Source organism: Bufo bufo, chromosome 1 (assembly GCF_905171765.1).
Source record: "Bufo bufo chromosome 1, aBufBuf1.1, whole genome shotgun sequence".
NCBI classification, from domain to species: domain Eukaryota; kingdom Metazoa; phylum Chordata; class Amphibia; order Anura; family Bufonidae; genus Bufo; species Bufo bufo.
The window spans coordinates 611,947,702-611,965,383 of NC_053389.1; the positions used below are offsets into that span (position 1 = coordinate 611,947,702).

Consider the following 17,682-nt stretch of genomic DNA (forward strand, 5'->3'; position numbering starts at 1 on the left):
AGGCTATAAAAAACAAAACCTAAAAAACTATATTTTTTTTCTATTTCATCCCACAAATAATTTTTCTGTTTTTCAATACAATACATGGTAAATTAAATGGTGCTGTTAAAAATACAAATTCTTCGACAAAAAACAAACCCACATATGGCTATGTGAACGGAAGTGAAAAAAAAGAGAACATACTAAAATAAAAAAAGAAAATCTGGTCTGGATGTAGTCTATACTATATTTTCTTACAGGAAACCCACTGAAGCTGACCTAAATTAAGAAATACTTGCTCAGTAATGACATCCTCTTTCTCAGGTACATAGCATCACTATATTTAAAACTATAATTGCAGCCGGCAGCAGTTCAGCGGTGAAGTCCTAAAATATAATTATAGACAACGCGTCATTGCTCTGTGATCTGAAGCAACAGTAAATGATGGAGCAGCAAAAAACGTATACTGCAAAGTTGATTCGTTTTATTAATATTTGGGAGCCTCGGGGGATATTCTCATTGTCAGAAAGCCCCTTTAAAATGTTGTTAAAAATACTATAGGAATAATATTAGAATATTAAAAACAAGCTTTATTTTCAGTGTACAGAACCTCCTGCTGCAGCGATGACATGCCATATACTGCACATGACCACTAGCCTCAGCGGTATATGGCACACTGTGTTTGCGAGTTTTTTTAAACGCCACTTGCAACAACATTTTTCATAACTGGTGTTTCTGCTCTGCCCTCGACACTTTATGAAAAGGGGTGTGGGAAGTGGTGGGAGTGGGCGGGGCCATCAGGTCCAACATATTTATCTTTATTTTCACCTGTTTTCAGGCACAACTGAATACAGAAATCTACGGCAGCTCTGAACTGCCATACATATCATTCTAGCGCATGGCCTTCCGGACACAGGAAAAAAGTCAACTATTTTTACAGGCTGTCCAGAAATTGTCCTGGACGGTTGGCAATAGGTGACTTTTTCCTGTGTCTGTGACCTAATTGATGTATCCATGATTTTTTTGAGGCTGGTGGTACTTGACTAGATTATTTTGGTGGTGACCAGGGGCGGACTGGGAACTTAACCACCTCACATCCTCCCATAGGATATAAACGTCCTATGGGTGGATGTTTAACTCTGAATGGTCGTTTCTGAACGTCCATTCAGAGATAGCAGCTGCACGCTAATCGTGCAGCTGCCGAGCGGGGGAACCTGCTGTCAGCAGGGCACCCCAGGGAGAAGGCAGGGACAGTTCCCAGGTGTCCCTGCCTTCTAGATCACTGTATACACAGCGTTCAACGAGCGCTGTGTATACAGATGAGGAAGCGCTATGCGTCATGTGACTGCCGCGGCTAGGAGAAAAAAGTTTTAGATAAATGTCCCCCAGAGGTCTTGTAAAATAAAAAATCTAAAAAGAAAAAAATCTAAAAATGTTAAAAATATTTTAAAAAATATAAAATAAACATATTTGGTATTGCCGCGTCCGTGACGGCCGACTATATAAATATATCACGATCCACCCCGTCCGATAAACACCGTAAAAATTTTTTAATTAAAACTGTCTCACCCTACATCACAAAAAGTGATCGAAAAGGCGTATGCCCCCCAAAATAGTACCAATCAAACCGTCACCTCATCCTGCAGAAAATGAGATCCTACCTAAGACAATAGGTCAAAAAATAAAAAAGCTATGGCTCTCAGACTATGGAGACACTAAAACATCTTTTTTTTTTTTTTTAAATGCTATTATTGTGTAAAACCTTAAATAAATAAGAAAAAGTATACATATTAGGTATTGCCACATCTGTAATGATCTGCTCTATAAAAATGTCACATGACCTAACCCCTCAGGTGAACGCTGTAAAAAAAAACAAAAAAAAACACTGTGCAAAAACAAAAATTTTTGGGTCATCTTGCCCCATAAAGTATAATAATGAATGATCAAAAAATCATCAAATATGGTACCAATAAAAACTTAAATTCTTCCTGTAAAAAACGAGCCCCTGCACAAGACGATCGGCAGAAAAATAAAAAAAATATGGCGTTCAGAAAATGAAGACATAATTTTTTTCAAAAATGCTTTATTATGTAAAACTGAAACAAACAAAGAAAGTTGACATATTTAATATCATCGAGTCCGTAACAACCTGCTCTATAAAAATAGCACATGATCTACCCTCACAGATTAATTTTGTAAAAAATAAAAACAGTGCCAAAACAGTCATTACCTAGCTTCATAAAAAAACATAATATAGAGCAATTAAAAATCATATGTGCCCAAAAATAGTACCAATAAAATTGGCACCTTATCCCCTAGTTTCCAAAATGGGGTCACTTTTTGGGAGTTTCTACTGTAAGGCCTCTTTCACACGGGCGTCATGTTTTTTGCCCGGATAAGATGCTGGTGCGTTGCGGGAAAATCTGCATTGTAATGCGTTTTACACGCGTCTGAGAAAAATCGGCATGTTTGGTACCCAAACCCGAACTTCTTCATAGAAGTTCGGGCTTGGGTTAGGTGTTCTGTAGATTGTATTATTTTCCCTTATAACATGGTTATAAGGGAAAATATTAGCATTCCTAATACAGAATGCATAGTACAATAGGGCTGGAGGGGTTAAAAATAATAATAATTTAACTCACCTTAATCCACTTGATCGCACAGCCAGCATCTCTTCTGTCTTCTTCTTTGAGGAATAGGACCTTTGATGACGTCACTGCGCTCATCACATGGTCCATCACATGATCTTTTTACCATGGTGATGGATCATGTGACGGACCATGTGATGAGCGCAGTGATGTCATCACAGGTCCTTTTCCTGTGCACAGCAAAGATGAAGACAGAAGAGAAGCCGGGCTGCGCGATCAAGTGGATTAAGGTGAGTTAATTTTTTTATTTTTTTTTTAACCCCTCCAGCCCTTTTGTACTATGCATTTTGTATTAAGAATGCTATTATTTTCCCTTATAACCATGTTATAAAAGAAAATAATAATGATCTCCTAGCAACCGTGCGTGAAAATCGCACCGCATCCGCACTTGCTTGCGGATGCTTGCGATTTTCACGCAGCCCCATTCACTTCTATGGGGCCTGCGTTGCGTGAAAAATGCACAAAATAGAGCTAGCTGCTATTTTCATGCAACGCACAAGTGATGCGTGAAAATCACCGCTCATGTGCACAGCCCCATAGAAATGAATGGGTCCGGATTCAGTGCGGGTGCAATGCGTTCACTTCACGCATTGCACCCGCACGGAAAACTCGTCCGTCTGAAAGAGGCCTAAGGGTGCATGAGGGGGGCTTCAAATGGGACATGGCATCTAAAAACCAGTTAAGCAAAATCTGCCTTCCAAAAACCATACAGCGCTCCTTTTCTTCTGCGCCCTGCCGTGTGCCCTTACATCAGTTTACGACCACATGTCAGGTGTTTCTGTAAGCCGCAGAATCAGGGTAATAAATATTGAGTTTTGTTTGGCTGTTAACTCTTGATGTGTTAAAGAAAAAAATGGATTAAAATGGAAGATCTGCCAAAAAAGTGAAATTTGATCTCCATTTTCCTTTAATTCTTGTGGAACACCTAAAGGGTTAACAAAGTTTGTAAAATCTGTTTTGAGTAACTTAAGGGGTGTAGTTTCTACAATGGGGTCATTTATGGGTGGTTTCCTCTATGTAAGCCACAAAGTGACTTCAGAACTGACTTTGGAAATTTTCTTAAAATTTTCAAAAATTGCTTAAAAAATTCTGAACCTTCTAACGTCCTAAAAAAATAAAATGACATTTACAAAATGATGCCCGCATAAAGTAGACATATAGGGAATGTTAATTAATAAATATTTTATGAGGTATCACTTTCTGTTTTAAAGCAGAGAAATTTAAACTTTTAAAATTGCGTATTTTTCTAAATTTTGAGGTATTACTTATAATCTTTATCATTCATTATGGTTTTCCAATTTGACCGTAGAAAATGTAAGCTGTCCGTGATTTTAGTGTAAGTTACCCAGAAAAAAAAAAATTCTGGTTGGCAACTATGGGCCAGCGTAAAACACCAGTCTTTGCTAATTTAACTATTATTCTAGTAGCGTTCATGCCTCTATTTAAATAAATAAATAATTGGCTTAGTCGACCCCTTGAAGTATATATTGTCAGCCCTACACCCCAAAATTTCAAATGGTCAAAGATGGCAACTCACTGTTTATTGTCAAACAGATCCACCTTTTGCTCTGTCTATGTTCTTCAGCAGTTGTCACACATGATAACAAAAATGAGCAGAATATTCACAGCTGAAAAGAACCAAACAGCAGGAAAAATATACTGGACAGAGAAGATCATACACATGCCTGGCAGCAATAGTTACCCTTTAGCTTAGGTCTACACAACGACATTTGTCGCGCAACATTTTATCGCACCAATGTCGCGCAACAATTTTTAGAATGGTAGTCTATGGTGTCGCACTGCAACATGTGACATGCTGCGACTGCGACATTCGAGATGGATTTTTCTGCGACTGTCGCGTCGCAGTCGCACCATGTTACAGTGCGACACCATAGACTGCCATTATAAAAATTGTCACGCGACATTGACGCAACAAAATGTCGCGCGACAAATGTTGCAGTGTAGTTGTGCCCTATTTGTAGCGCGACTTATCGTGTAGACCTAGCCTTAGTGAGGGCATGAGGCTGGCAGTAAAGGGCGTACAGCTGCATCAAGACAATGCCACAACCAGGGAGATTTATAAAAACTGGTGCAAAGGAAAACTGGTGTGGTTGCCCATAGCAACCAATCAGATTCCATTTTTCAGAGCTCCTTTGAGAAACCAAAGGCTCAATTTGATTGGTTGCTAGTTTTGATAAATCTCCCAGTTTACATGTCTAACACAAAAGCCTCAGAAATATCTTGCCAAGAATCACTAATGCATGGCAGAATATTCCTGTTTTCCATCTGTATGGAGAAATATATGTGGAGGCTGACTGAAACGACACAACCACTCGTATTCTGTACATGCAGTTATTTAACATTTTCATATCTTATAGATAATAGTAATAATGTGAAACAAAATACATAAAACCCCCTGTTATTTATCATCCCTGCCAATCCCTAACTGCTGACTATAACAAAAGAAACTTTATTCGGCATAACAATGCATTTTGGGCTTCGAAAAAATGGCAACGAGGAATGCACGTTTCCTAGTGGCAGAAGGGGGTTTGCCAGCTCATGACGTCATCACAAGGCGCCGTCAGTCGGCACGGAAATGCGTAGGTCGCTTCCTTCAGCCATTAACTCTGTCACTGCCGGAAGCAGTCTGCAGTGTAGTATGCTTCTGACATTTCCCGTACAATACTGTGAGTATGGGGCCTGTGACTGGATGGTGCTGCACTGATCCTGTATGGACTGGTTAGCCAGTAAGGGAGAGCTGTGTATATGGCGGTTTACATTACTAGTTGTCTGCATTGAGGATGGTGGGGTAATGGTAGTATTCACACCTCATGTTCAGCTGAGTACAATAATACACTGAAGTTAATTTCTAATGCAATAAAAGGACACATTAGTTGCAGTTTCTTGGTTGTAAGGATTTAGCTGTGAACTATTTAACCCGTAGGAAACCAATTTTTTTTTTTTTTTTTTTATCTTTAAAAAAAAAGTGTAGCCCTTCTAGGAGGCTACAATGTCCACGGCTTTGTTCTTTAGAGAATATTACTGTACTCCCATATGGAGTAATTCTCTAATTGCTGATCTCCTATGTTGGCCTGCCATCTGCTGGTCAACATAGGTACTGCAGCTCTAATACGCTGGTTCTCTTCAGAGAGACCCAGCCTATTAGAAATAATGATCGGCATCCCTGATCACTGCAAGGAAATGCCGGTCTTAACCCGGATTGTGCATGCTTCTGGGTTTTTCACCCTTTAGATGCCCTGATCACACTTGAATATAGCATCTAAAGGCTGTAATGCCTAACGCGGACATTAGCCGCTTGAAACAACAGAGACCTGTCAGCCATGGTGCATGCTGCATGCGTTAGTGGGTGCCACAAACTGCATGCGTGAGTGGGTGCCATGTTTAAAGACCCCACCAGTGCCGCACATGTATGACACTGGTAGCGAAGGGGTTAAAAGCAAAGAAACATATTAGCCCACGTTTATCAGTGGCCTGGTGCTCCCCTTTTGGTACATTAGTGAGGCATAAAGAGGTATATTTTAGTTGTGCCATGTGTGTTAAAGTGTAACTCCAGCTGCGTTCTCCTGACGTGACTTTGATATTAAAGGGGTTGTCTAGGACTAGAAAAAGATGTCTGCTTTCTTCCAAAAACAACCCCACATCCGTCCACTTGCATACCTCCCAACTTTCAAAAAGCAGAAAGAGGCCATTCTTCTAACTCCGCCCAAAGCGTAACTATAAACACCCAGTCCCCTTAATACCACCACATAGTAATTATTCCCCCTTTATGCCACCACACGGTAGTAGTGCCCATGTTGTGCCCCTTCACACTAGTTATGCCCAGATTAGTTATGAGCGAAGCAAGCTTCGGATGCTACATCCAAAGTCGCTTCGTTCATAACTCCGGAATAATACTGTACAGAGATGCACTAGTTATGCCCCGATGTGCCCCTTAACACTGGTTATGCCCCTATGTGCCTCCTCACACTAGTTATGCATTGATATGTGCCCCTTCACAATAGCTATGCCCAGAGGTGCCCCCTTCACAGGCAGTTAAAAAAGAAATCACTTGCGTGAATAAGATCACTCCCTCCACCAGCCCCCTCCAATATACAGTCCCATGTAAATAGCATAATTCCCTCCCTCCAGCCTCCTCCTACAAACAGTCCAATATGAAAACATCACTTTCCTCCCTTCAAACCTACAGTCCTAGGTAAATAACATCACTCTATCCCTCCAAGCTGGGAGAGAGTATAAGAGAACTACATCTCCCAGCATATCCCAGACTCTCATACATACCTGAGCCGTTTCCGGATCGTGGGGCAGCCACTGAAATCCGGGACTGTCCTGCTGCCGGATCTGGGACGGTTGGGAGGCATGCACTGGTTGTGTGTGCTATATCAGCCAGTCCCTTTAACTTGAATAGAATTAGAATAGGAACATGCATAATTCTCCCTGGGCATACTATACAGTGCCATGGCAGTTGTACCATCCATTGTGGTGTCTCCCTATGGCCAATGTCAATTGGAGGAACACTTTAATTGTTTACTATGAAAAGAATAAAATTTTGCCTAAATATTTTTTTATTCCGTTAAACTGCCAGAGGCCTGTTAAAGTAGTAAACCATTTTACACTTGCCATCTGATCCAGCGCTGCCGCTCCATCCTTTTTCTTCAGGTCTGCTGCCAATCATTGGCCTCAGCAATCAAGCCCTATTCACCACTGAGGCCAATCATTGGGTACATTGTTAGGCCGCTTTCACACAGTCAGTATTTGGTCAGTGATTTCCATCAGTTATTGTGAGCCAAAACTAGGTGCAGGTCAGACACAGAACAGGAGCAGATCCTTTCATTATACCATATGTCTGTGGAGGCTCCACTTCTAGTTTTGGTTTACAATCACTATCATCGCTGGCTGCAGCCTGGGTAAGAGGACGGAGCGACGGCGCTGAATCAGTGCAGGCTGGTAAAATAAGTAAGACTGTTCATTATTTTTTTGTGAAGTATAAAATATTTTGGAAGACCCCTTTTAAGGGGTTGTAGTTATTTCTAGATCCCTTGTTTTAGGCTGGATTCATACATGCAGTTTTCTTATGAGCCTAGGCTAGAAATTGATCCAAAAAGAAGTAAATGTATAAAGGAAAGACTGATTATTTTTCTTCCTTTTGTATTCACTGCTGAGCTTCGCTCAAAGAATTAGCAGTTATATTATATTTTGCTATTGTTGTAGTGGGGCCAATACAATTTTATCTAGAATAAATATAAATTAATATATAAAGGGGCCATTTATCAAAATGGTGTAAAGTAGAACTGGCTTAGTTGCCCACAGCAACCAGTCAGATTCCACCTCATTTTTCAGATCTCCTTTGGAAAATGAAAGGTAGAATCTGATTGGTTGCTATGGGCAACTATGCCAGTTCTACTTTCCGCCAGTTTTATAAATTACCCTCTTAGTCTCTTGCTCACTGATCAACATGGCTAGTATATATATACTGTATAACAGCTTCCCCCTGCCTCGCCAAGCTCAGGCATTGCTCCTGGTGGCTGGTTCATTACTCAACATGCCGGGAGTACCCACTGGCCACGCTGGCAAGTGAGCAAGAACTAAATGCAGATATTTAGTTATATATGAATATATATTTAATCTATAATAACTGTATTGCCTACTACAGTATGAGGGAGCAGTGAGGGCAGACGCCCACCAGTGCCCAGCCCGTTTCCCTATCTTTCTAGTCAGTGCAGCACTGCCTTGTTAGGAAGATGGATGTCCCTTAGCAGCGGCTTTGAAAAAGCTCACTGCTAAGGGACATTTCAGCCCTAGTTTTCTACTATAAATAAAGGTTTTCCCTGAATACAGTATATTAGAAAAATGTTCCCTACACATTAGCGAAAATGTTATATATTAAACTGCCAGATTCCATCCTTAGTATCTGGTCCCATGGGGCAGAAGTCTGGCGGCTGAAAACCAAGCTGACATTCAAGTCAGAGCAGTTTGTAAATTGTTATAAAATAATTGCTAATGGCCGCTCTCCAATAATGACTATGGACACCTTTTGACCTGGAGTTAGTGGTTAGAACTCATGCACACAACCATATTTTGCATCTGTGTATGATCTGCATTTTTTGTGAATTGCACACGGACCCATTCATTTTTATGGTCCCCCCCCCAAAAAAAACAGTCTGCATCTGTATGTCTGTTCCGCAAATTATACACTGCTCAAAAAAATAAAGGGAACACTTAAACAACACAATGTAACTCCAAGTCAATCACACTTCTGTGAAATCAAACTGTCCACTTAGGAAGCAACACTGAGTGACAATCAATTTCACATGCTGTTGTGCAAATGGGATAGACAACAGGTGGAAATTATAGGCAATTAGCAAGACACCCCCAATAAAGGAGTGGTTCTGCAGGTGGTGACCACAGACCACTTCTCAGTTCCTATGCTTCCTGGCTGATGTTTTGGTCACTTTTGAATGCTGGCGGTGCTTTCACTCTAGTGGTAGCATGAGACGGAGTCTACAACCCACACAAGTGGCTCAGGTAGTGCAGTTTATCCAGGATGGCACATCAATGCGAGCTGTGGCAAGAAGGTTTGCTGTGTCTGTCAGCGTAGTGTCCAGAGCATGGAGGCGCTACCAGGAGACAGGCCAGTACATCAGGAGACGTGGAAGGAGGCCGTAGGAGGGCAACAACCCAGCAGCAGGACCGCTACCTCCGCCTTTGTGCAAGGAGGAACAGGAGGAGCACTGCCAGAGCCCTGCAAAATGACCTCCAGCAGGCCACAAATGTGCATGTGTCTGCTCAAACGGTCAGAAACAGACTCCATGAGGGTGATATGAGGGCCCGACGTCCACAGGTGGGGGTTGTGCTTACAGCCCAACACCGTGCAGGACGTTTGGCATTTGCCAGAGAACACCAAGATTGACAAATTCGCCACTGGCGCCCTGTGCTCTTCACAGATGAAAGCAGGTTCACACTGAGCACATGTGACAGACGTGACAGAGTCTGGAGACGCCGTGGAGAACGTTCTGCTGCCTGCAACATCCTCCAGCATGACCGGTTTGGCATTGGGTAGGTAATGGTGTGGGGTGGCATTTCTTTGGAGGGCCGCACAGCCCTACATGTGCTCACCAGAGGTAGCCTGACTGCCATTAGGTACCGAGATGAGATCCTCAGACCCCTTGTGAGACCATATGCTGGTGCGATTGGCCCTGGGTTCCTCCTAATGCAAGACAATGCTAGACCTCATGTGGCTGGAGTGTGTCAGCAGTTCCTGCAAGACGAAGGCATTGATGCTATGGACTGGCCCGCCCGTTCCCCAGACCTGAATCCAATTGAGCACATCTGGGACATCATGTCTCGCTCTATCCACCAACGTCACGTTGCACCACAGACTGTCCAGGAGTTGGCAGATGCTTTAGTCCAGGTCTGGGAGGAGATCCCTCAGGAGACCGTCCGCCACCTCATCAGGAGCATGCACAGGCGTTGTAGGGAGGTCATACAGGCACGTGGAGGCCACACACACTACTGAGCCTCATTTTGACTTGTTTTAACGACATTACATCAAAGTTGGATCAGCCTGTAGTGTGTTTTTCCACTTTAATTTTGAGTGTGACTCCAAATCCAGACCTCCATGGGTTGAAAAATTTGATTTCCATTTTTAAATTTTTGTGTGATTTTGTTGTCAGCACATTCAACTATGTAAAGAACAAAGTATTTCAGAAGAATATTTAATTAACTCAGATCTAGGATGTGTTATTTTTGTGTTCCCTTTATTTTTTTGAGCAGTGTATATTGCAGACGATAATAGTAATTTGGTTTGGGACTGAAATATGGTTGTGTGCATGACCAGATACTAAGGATGGAATCTGACGTTGCAGTTTAATGTATAACTGTCATATTTTATTTTATTTTTCTAATGTGTAGGGACAGAGATGTGGAACATTTTTTTCTAATATACTTTATTTAGGGACAACCTTTATTTATAGTTGGGCTTTAAACTTGGGCTGAAATGTCCCTTAACTAAACATGTCTAAAAACATTTTGCATTTACTTCACACATTTACAGTTGTACATTCCCTGCTTTGTCATCCTATTCTAAACTAGTGGACATAAGTGCTTTATATTCCATGATCACAGTCCCAACTCTTCATTAACATGCATCTACCCTTGTGATGTTTCTTCAGAATGGACCAGGTGGTGCTAAGCTATGGAGATTCTCTTCTGCGCTCTTCAGATGTTGCGCTTCTAGATGCCCCTCACTGGTTGAATGACAACATCATTGGTTTTATTTTTGAATTCTTGGCATCCAAGTTGCCCCCATCAACAACTGAAAAAGTTGCCCTCCTTAGTCCTGAGGTGAGCCAGTTTATAAAATGTTGTGGCACTGATGCTCGAGAGTTTCTAGAGCCGCTGGAACTACTCAAAAAAGAACTGGTTTTATTGCCTGTAAATGACAATGCTGGGACTGAAGCAGGGGGTACACACTGGAGTCTTCTTGCCTATCTCCGTAGCGTCCGTGAATTTCTTCATTATGACTCTGCACCAGGGACTAATGCCCCACATGCCCGACTCATGGCTAAAAACCTAAGCAGTCTACTTGTTGGTAATCCATGTTACCGGGAAGAAGAGGCCCCAGCACAACATAACAGCTATGATTGTGGCATGTATGTGGTATGTGTGGCACAGGCTCTGTGTGAGCAATATTTTCGAGGGTGCAACAAGTTGAATCTGCAAAACATCACACCTCAGTATGTTACAGAAAAGCGCACTGAGTGGAAAGAAATCATCAGGGGACTGGGCAGCCATGCCAAAGCTACTTCGGGACTTTGAAGTTTATATTGAAGATATGTCCATCTGCTTCTAAGTTCGGAAGAGATACCAGTGCTGTGAACCATTGCTTTACATTTCCAGATCGCAATATTATATTTGAGTTTGGTACTGGCAGGCAGATCTGGATTACATGAACACATGCACTCACTGCAGAGTTCACTAGATGTGGTTTTGCCTTCCCTGCGATTTGTAATGAATTGATGTGAATTCTGACCTCACCTTTATAAAATATTTACATGTATAAGACAATTGTTTCTAATATGATCCTTTGTTTAGCAGAAATAAAAGGGGGATTTAAAAATAAATTGAATGAAGACATTGTATGGGTATGTTCACATTGAGCAAATTTGCTGCAGATTTTCCACAACAAATCCCAGAGTATTGTAAGTAAATTGTATTTTCCATTCCATCCACCATGACGGCCACAATGAGAGATAACCCTTGACCCCTGTAGGGGCAGGAATACACAGAGAGAGTTTAAACTGCTCCCACCCCTCCTCCCCCTTAGTGTTTTTCCTGCCCCTACGGGGTTAGGTCGCAGAGAGAGTCCTCCCGGTGGGGAGGTGAAATTTTGCAAGTATTTACCTTCTTCCCGCGGCAGCAGTGGGCAACGTGGACACTCGCCCCGGCTTAAGCTGGGACCTGTGCTCCTTTCTGTTTCGCAGTCTTCCTTCCACTTTGTGTCGGAAGCAGACCGCTGATGCTGGATCCATGTGGGATGCGCTGGTGAGCGTGGCGTCCCTCTGATCTTACGGCCGGCAGGCGGGGGGAGGCAGGGCCTGGGTGCAGAGCTGATGACGCACCCAGATGACGTCATAAACCAGGAAGTGTTTAAAAAGTGGCGCTCATGCAGCATGGAGCTATGCATCACCGCCAGCAGGTCCACACCTGAGACTCCAGCATCCCATCAGGAGGGTTCTGACCCCTCTCCGGCTGCTCCTACTGTGAGTTCCCCTAAGGGGAGTATGGTTATTCTTATTTCTACACATATTATGTTATAAATATGCTGATATTTGGTTGTTCTCCTTCACTCATCAGGGTACACGAGATACTAAATCTAAGTCTAAATCCCTAAAGTGCGCAACCTGTGCCAGGAGACTTCCTGATAACTATAAAAATAAGTTGTGCAAATAATGCATTTCTGACGTCTTAAAAGAGGAGCAACCATCTATCCTGTCTGAGATTAAAGGGCTTCTGTCAGTCCACTAAACCGTTTTTTTGTTTACTAATAATCCCTATACTGCGAGCTCTGCATACATAAGTTAAATAATCATTTTTGTTCAGTAGAATTTGATAAAAAGCGATTTTTTTAAATATGCAAATTACCTTGCTACCAGCAAGTAGGGCGTCTACTTGCTGGTAGCAGCCGCATCCTCCGACCCTAATGACGCCCCCTCCGCATTGTGATTGACAGGGCCAGGGAACGGAATCGTTCTCTGCTGGCCCTGCCTGTTAGCATTCAAAATCTGGCGCCTGCGCTGCGGCCGTACGTATCTTCAATCTGCGCAGGCGCACTGAGAGGCGGCCGCTCTCTCCTCAATGCGCCTGCGCCGGGTGTAGATGTGACGTCATCGGCGCAGGCGCATTGAGGATGGAGCAGCCGAGCGAGTGGCCGTCTCTCAGTGCGCCTGCGCAGATTGAAGATAGGTACGGCCGCGGCGCAGGCGCCAGATTTTGAATGCTAACAGGCAGGGCCAGCAGAGAACGATTCCGTTCCCTGGCCCTGTCAATCACAATGCGAAGGGGGCGTCATTAGGGTCGGAGGATGCGGCTGCTACCAGCAAGTAGCCGCCCTACTTGCTGGTAGCAAGGTAATTTGCATATTTAAAAAATCGCTTTTTATCAAATTCTACTGAACAAAAATGATTATTTAACTTATGTATGCAGAGCTCGCAGTGTAGGAATTATTAGTAAACAAAAAAAAAAACGGTTTAGTGGGCTGACAGAAGCCCTTTAAATCGTTTATCCAGGATGAGATTAAATCATCCCTAGTATCTCTGACTACTTCTAGTACGCCTATCCCGCCTGCCAAAAAACCGAGCTTAGGCTACTTTCACACCTGCGTTCAGGTGTCCGCTCGTGAGCTCCGTTTGAAGGGGCTCACGAGCGGTCCTGAACGCAGCCGTCCAGCCCTGATGCATTCTCAATGGAGGCGGATCCACTGAGAATGCATCCGCCTGCCAGCGCTCAGCCTCCGCTCCGCTCAGCGAGCGGACACCTGAACGCTGCTTGCAGCGTTCGGGTGTCCGCCTGGCCGTGCGGAGGCGAGCGGATCCGTCCAGACTTACAATGTAAGTCAATGGGGACGGATCCGCTTGAAGATGACACCATATGGCTCAATCTTCAAGCGGATCCGTCCCCCATTGACTTTCAATGTAAAGTCTGAACGGATCCGCTCAGGCTACTTTCAGACTTAGAAAATTTTCTAAGTTATAATGCAGACGGATCCGTTCTGAACGGATGCGAACGTCTGCATTATAGGAGCGGATCCGTCTGATGAAACATCAGATGGATCCGCTCCGAACGCTAGTGTGAAAGTAGCCTTATCCATTCAATCCTCCTCTGAGGCCGAGGACATTGATGAGGATACCTCTGCCTCTAGACGGGTACTTGAGAAAGAACTCTTCTCAGAGGGTGAAATCATAGAGGATGATAAAAAATACTTTTTTTCCTCAGATGAAATGGAAGATTTACTGAAAGCAGTTAGGTCTACCATGGGCATAGAGGATATTCCCAAACCTTGTACGGTACAGGACGAGATGTTTGGGGGTTTACGTACAAAAAGAACAAAAGTATTTCCCATCAATGAAAATATCAAAGAAATGATATTGGATGAGTAGATTGATCCTGAAAAAAGACTAGGGGTGTCCAAAGAATTCAGGAACAGACTACAATTCAATCAAGCTGAATGTAAGATCTTTGATGAAATACCTAAAGGTAGTCAAAAAGACGGCCTTCCCATTCGAAGATGTATCACAACTTAGTGATCCAATGGAGCGCAAAGCAGATTTGTTACTAAGGAAGGCTTGGGAGGCATCTATGTTTGGGGTAAAGACCAACATTGCTGCTACATCCGTGACAAGGGCCATGTACTTCTGGTTATCAGAATTAGAAGATCACCTAAAAAACAAAACCCCCAGAGAAGATATCATAAATTCCTTACCATTGTTAAAATCAGCAACGGCTTTTTTATCAGATGCCTCAGCTGAATCGGTACGCTTTGCCGCAAGAGATGCGGCCCTTTTTCCAATGCAGCTAGAAGAGCTTTATGGATGAAGGCATGGTCAGGAGATAAAACGTCCAAGTCTAAACTATGCTCTATTCCCTTCTCAGGGGAATTTGTTTTTGGGCCAGTGTTAGATAAAATACTGGAAAAAGCACCTGATAAAAAGAAGGGGTTTCCGGAGGAAAAAGAAATAAAGAAAAGGCCCTTTCATCAATTCCCTTTACAATCCAGGCCGTACAGGGGTAAAGGTAAAACGGGTCGCTGGAGTTACCAAAAGGGAGGAAAAGGTAGAGGATTCTTTCTTAATCCCCAAAACAAACAGAACAATAAACAATGACGCCAAAGTGGGAGTCAGGTTGAAGAGTTCTCTAACCCAGTGGAATCAGGTTACGTCAAACCCATGGGCACTAAATATCATAGCTCAGGGATACAGAATAGAAAGATTCTCCATTACCATCCAAAACAGAAGTGTGGGAGAAAAAATTTGGCAAGGTACTCAGGACCTACTCAGATCAGGAGTAGTCATAGAAGTGCCAGACTCCGAAAAGGGAAAGGGATTCTATTCAGGTCTCTTTCTAGTAAAAAAAAAACAGACGACACATTCGACACAATAATAAACCTAAAGCCCTTAAACAGATCCATAATATACAAAAGATTCAGGATGGAGTCAATCGCATCTACGATTCCGTTAATTCCAAAGGGTGCCTTTATGACGTCAGTAGATCTAAAAGACGCCTACTATCACATACCGATTCATCAGGCCTCCCAGAAATACCTAAGATTTGTAATAAGAGATCCTGGGGGACTCCTCTATCACTTTCAGTGTGTAGTCCTCCCCTTTGGTATCTCATCAGCTCCCAGAACATTTACCAAAGTGGTGGTGGAAATGATCGCTTTTCTGCGCAGGAAGGGAACCAATATCATCCCCTACCTAAACGATTTCCTAATAATTGGCAATTCAAAAGAAGAAACCTTCAAGACTACAGAAGAAGTTATATTCAAAATAATCAAGAGGAGAAAGCGCTGCCGGCACTGCTACACCTGACCAGTATGCAGGATTGCAAGGGAGACACAGGTAATGCGATTCAGCAAATGGATACGGTGGTGCTCTGCTGAGATAGACAGACACAATAGTGTATTCAGGAGAGAGATGAGAAGGAGACAGCGGCACTCCATTTGACCTATGTGCGCAGACCTGCCTGTACCCTATTTTATAGAAGCCTAATAAACTGGACGTTTTATCTTGGAATTGGTGAGTGCCGCTGTCTCCTTCTCATCTCTCTCCTGAATACAGAAGAAGTTATAAGTACCCTTTCCGATTTAGGATGGGTGATAAATCTGAAAAAATCAATACTCCCCCAATCTACAAAAATAAGGTTCCTGGGCGTAGAGTTCTGTATCCCAAACAACCTATCTAACCCAATACAAAGTAAGATCTCTCAAAAACAAAATAAGTCGCTTTCAAAAATCTCACAGGTGTTCCATTCGGAGGGCAATGAGCCTTTTAGGAAATTTAACTGTATGCATAAACTCTGTTCCATGGAGTCAGGCCCATACAAGAATCATGCAGTCATGGATCTTGAAAGAATAGGACAGGAAGCAGACGTCCTTAGATAGGATGTTACAGGTACCATCAACAGTCAAAATAGATCTGAACTGGTGGAAGAAAGAGAAAAAGCAGCTCCAAGGCATAAAATGGCTCAAGATCCCAGAGGCTCAGGTCATAACAGATGCCAGCTCTTCAGGCTGGGGTGCAAAGATATAGGCCACTATTTTTTCCAGGGAGACTGGCCAAACAGCCTAAAAGGAAGAGCCTCAAACTTCAGAGAACTAAATGCAGTCCTTATGACACTCACAGAAGCAGTAGACCTATTAAAGAACAGGCATCTGAAGGTCCTCTCGGACAACATCACTACAGTGGCGTACCTGAAACACCAGAGGGGCACAAGGTCCGATTCACTGGGGGAGTAGCAAAAATAATATTTTCCTGGGCGGAAACAAATATTCTCTCCTTAACAGCAGTCCATCTAAAAGGGTCGGAGAACCTAGAGGCGGACTTCCTAAGTCGAAAAAAAATAGATCCAGGAGAATGGACATTAAACAACGACATTTTTCACGAGATCACTGCCAGGTGGGGTCTACCAAAGATAGACCTGTTTGCCTTCAGGGAAAATGCCCAGATCCAACGCTTCTGTTCAATAAATCCAAGGGACAGACCATGGGCAATAGATGCCTTATCAATAAGATGGGAGTGGGACCTAGTCTATGCTTTTCCACCCTTTCCGCTGATTCCTCGCTTACTGCAGAAATTACAGGAAGAAACAACAACGATGATCTTGGTAGCTCCGCACTGGCCAAAAGACAGCAGGCATTAGAAGAACCATGGCAGATAACCTACAGGGAAAACATGCTCTATTAGGGCCTGATAAACCACCCAAACCCCCAGATCTACAATTTGGCGGTCTGGATCCTGAGAGTGAATCACTAAGGAGACACAGCCTTTCAGACAAATTAATCCTTGCCCTTAAGTCTGGAAAAGATTTTGCAGTTAGCTGGGGGAGGAGCATCCGAACACTTCTTCTCCGCCGATTTAATAAAATACTAGACTTTCTGCAAAATGGGCTAGAAATAGGCCTGAGGCCAAGTACCCTTAAAGTACAAATATCGGCCTTAAGCCCCTTTTTATGATACTAGTCTCGCAGAGCACAGATGGATAAGGAGATTTATTAGAGCAGCTTCTAGGTTAAGGCCAACCTTAAAGGGATTCTGTCACCTCGTTTTAGCTTATAGAGATGCGGACATGCACGGCTAGATCGCCGCTAGCATGTCCGCAATATACCTGTCCTATAGGGCTGTGTGCTTTTATTGTGTTTAAAAAATGATTTTATAGATATGTAAATGACCCTGGTAAGGTGCCCAAGGGGCTGTACTAACCTTCTTGGAGCCCAGCCACGCCCCCCTGTGAAGGAGCCCAGCACCGCCTGCGTCCTCCGA

General features: G+C 43.1%; 1 protein-coding gene across 1 annotated transcript; it reads left to right on the forward strand.

Annotated features, from left to right (window-relative positions):
* The first annotated feature begins 5,218 nt into the window (after nt 1-5,218).
* Nucleotides 5,219-11,767, forward strand: SENP8 (SUMO peptidase family member, NEDD8 specific). Its single transcript, XM_040413682.1, has 2 exons — nt 5,219-5,314; nt 10,817-11,767. Exon 2 carries the CDS (start codon nt 10,818-10,820, stop codon nt 11,460-11,462), a length of 645 nt encoding a protein of 214 aa, XP_040269616.1. The 5' UTR covers nt 5,219-5,314; nt 10,817; the 3' UTR covers nt 11,463-11,767.
* The last annotated feature ends 5,915 nt before the right edge of the window (nt 11,768-17,682 follow it).

Bases quoted from the DNA above. Each gene is read 5' to 3' on its own strand.
- SENP8 (XM_040413682.1), top strand. From the start codon at position 10,818: ATGGACCAGGTGGTGCTAAGCTATGGAGATTCTCTTCTGCGCTCTTCA.